At 43.5% G+C, this 2,910-nt stretch overlaps 1 protein-coding gene across 1 annotated transcript; it reads right to left on the bottom strand.

Annotated features, from left to right (window-relative positions):
* Window positions 1-1,257: 1,257 nt before the first annotated feature.
* LOC106970185 (olfactory receptor 2D2-like) lies at window positions 1,258-2,910 on the bottom strand. Its single transcript, XM_015066761.3, is given in 2 exon segments — window positions 1,258-2,370; window positions 2,373-2,910. Coding segments are annotated over 2 exon segments (936 nt in total). The 3' UTR covers window positions 1,258-1,972.

Raw genomic sequence — 2,910 nt, 5'->3', positions numbered from 1 at the left:
TCACCAGCTGTTTCTTGCTTTTATTCACTTAGCATCTTGTGAGCAGTCATATCATTGAATATTCTTATAAAATACATTTTCAATGACTATGGAGTACACCATTATACCATAATATATTTAAATCACTCACGATGACAGATGTATTCTGTTGGTTCCAATTTTTTCCTATGTAAGTAACACAATGAAAATGGTTATGTTACTTTTCCTGCCCTTTTGATGTCTATTTCCTAAAATGTCCTGAAAATAGAAGTATTGGGTAGGAAATTATGGACATATGTAAGGCTCTTGATACATAAAGCCAAATCACCTTGCAAAAAGATGGGTACACTGGCCATGTACGAGAGTCCATGTTTCAATGGAGCCACCTCTGACTCCATTGTTTAAAAACTCTTCGCCATTTCAAAGGTGAAAAAGTGATATCTCATTGATACTTAAATTTGCATTTCTTTGGTGCCTACTGTGATAGGATTTTCCCACACATCTATTGATGATTTGAATGTCTTTTTTTATGAACTGTTCAGATCTGTTGCCAGTTTCCTGGGGTGTTTGTATTTTTCTTACCAATTTGTAAGAGCGCTTTCTATGTTCATGTCATTATCAATATGTCTGTAAGTATGTTGCAATGATATGCCCTGTTTTGTTATCTGCCTTTTAATTTTGATTCAGTATTTATGTGACACTCTGGCTCCTGTGTGGTGGCATAGGGCAATATTTTTGAGGACATAGAGACCTACACCTTTGGCATGGACCCTGGTAACCCATGGAGGACATAGGCATTCATGTTGAATTTTCCGGCCAGTCCAGCTGATTTTTTTTTTTGCAAGGAGTTTCATAGTCACTGTACATCAGCAAGGGGGTAGGAAAGAACAACCTGAAGGTGTTGCCTGTTAGCCTATGGAACATGTATTGCTTTGTTGGGTGCTGGAGTTCCTGTAGCAGCAAACAGAGGCAAAACCATAAATACAGTGATGCCCAGTAACATGACCCTGCAGATTAATGAAATTTGGGGAAAAACAATTTATGTTTGTAAAGATTCTATGAGGCATAGGAAGAGTTTCAGGGAAGGTCTCTCTAAGCAAGAGGGAGCAGAAGAGAAACTCCCCTGGAGATTTTAACCTCTCCTGGACTGCCTAACTTTTGCATCTGGGGGGAACATTATACCCACTCCCTCCCTAATTTTGCTCTCACCCTCAAGTGGACAGAGTCTCTCTTCCTTGAGATCACCCAAGACAGGCTGTAGTTTTCCAAAATGGACTTTATTAGAACAAGGGCAAAGGAAAATCAAGAGGTGTAAAGATACAAAAGCATAAGAACGAATGGCTACAATACAAAGGTAGAAGATGAGTTCAAGGTGCACAATTTGTGGATGGGAGATAAGGGCTCACTTCCTCATTCTCAAGTCTCTCACCCTAAGATTCTTCACTTCTCAGTTTTTGAGTTTTTAATACTCCCACTCCCTGCCTTTTTCCCTTTACTCTCTAGGGCTCCAGTTACTTCCACAGCCCAGAAGAAGATCATTGGCTAGTTCAAGGTTGACAGTTCATCCCTAAGAAATAAATTTTAAACATTAAAACTAGTATCTGTTGAAAGCTGACTATTGCTAGTCTCGTACTAAATACTTTTCACATAGAATCTCACATCATCATTACAACCTCCCTGTGAGGAAGAGATAGATATAAACCTTAGAGAAGTTAAATGGCTTGCAAAAATTCATATGTCCTGCTAATGACTAAAATCAAGTCTGTCATCCTGGCTCTTGACCACTGTGCTCTACCTTCACAATCACCTCTGTCCCAAACCAGGTCACCACAGATGCTGTGGTTGTCTGAGTACTCAGTTCCTTCTCCCTAGGCCAGGGTGAAGGGTTAGTTTTATGGAGTACAGCCCTCCCAGGTCTCATGGAAGAGTCTTTGAGGGGTTGTGGGTGTGAGTCCTGTTTTGTTTGGCTCCCCAGGTCTTCAGCTTTAAGGCCTCACTGTGGGGCCCTGCTCCGTCCCATCAATTTGAGGAAAGCCTTTTTCACGTCCTTGTTCCTCAGACTGTAGATGACAGGGTTGAGGAAGGCTGTGGCAATGTTATAAAAAAGGGCCATTTTCTTGCCATTGTTTGACAAAGAGTCAGAGCCAGGGCTCATGTACATAATGATGCATGGAATGGCGAACATGGTGACCACAGTGATGTGGGAGGCACAGGTGGAGAAGGCTTTGACCCGTCCCTGGGCTGAGCGGATCTTCATGATGGTAGCAAAGATGTTGGCATAGACTATGACAACCAGGGACAGTGGGACCACAATGACATTGAAGCCCGTGATGAAGTCCACCAAGTCATTGAGGGATGCGTCTGCACAGGCCAGCTTTAGGACAGCAGGGACTCACAGAAGTAGTGGTCAATTTCATTAGGGCCACAGTAGGGCAGATTCATAGCAAAGAAGGTATAGCACAGGCCACCCACCACACCATAGGCTGCACAGATGCCCACCATGAGGAGGCACATCCAATGGCTCATGATGATCTTATACCGGAGAGGATGGCAGATGGCCACGTACCTGTCCACAGACATGATAGAGAAAAGCCAGGACTCAGTGACCCCAAAGAGGAGGAAGATGTACATCTGGGCCACACATCTAGCAAAAGAGATGGTCCTCTTCTCACTGAGAATATGCACAAGCATCTGGGGCATGGTAGTGGTTGTGTAGCACACGTCCAGCGTGGAGAGGACACTGATGAAAAAGTACATGGGTGTGTGGAGGCGAGAATCCTGGTGAATAAGGGTGATGAGGAGGCTGTTGCTTATGAGGATTAGCAGGTAAAGGGTGAGAAAGAAGGTGAAGAGCAGAGGGTTGGTCCTAGGGTTGGGAGCAAAACCCAATAGAATGAATTCTGTCACGGAGGACTGGTTGAGTTCTTGCAT

Source organism: Acinonyx jubatus, chromosome C1, assembly GCF_027475565.1.
Source record: "Acinonyx jubatus isolate Ajub_Pintada_27869175 chromosome C1, VMU_Ajub_asm_v1.0, whole genome shotgun sequence".
NCBI lineage: Eukaryota > Metazoa > Chordata > Mammalia > Carnivora > Felidae > Acinonyx > Acinonyx jubatus.
This window is presented reverse-complemented; position numbering and strand designations above follow the sequence as displayed.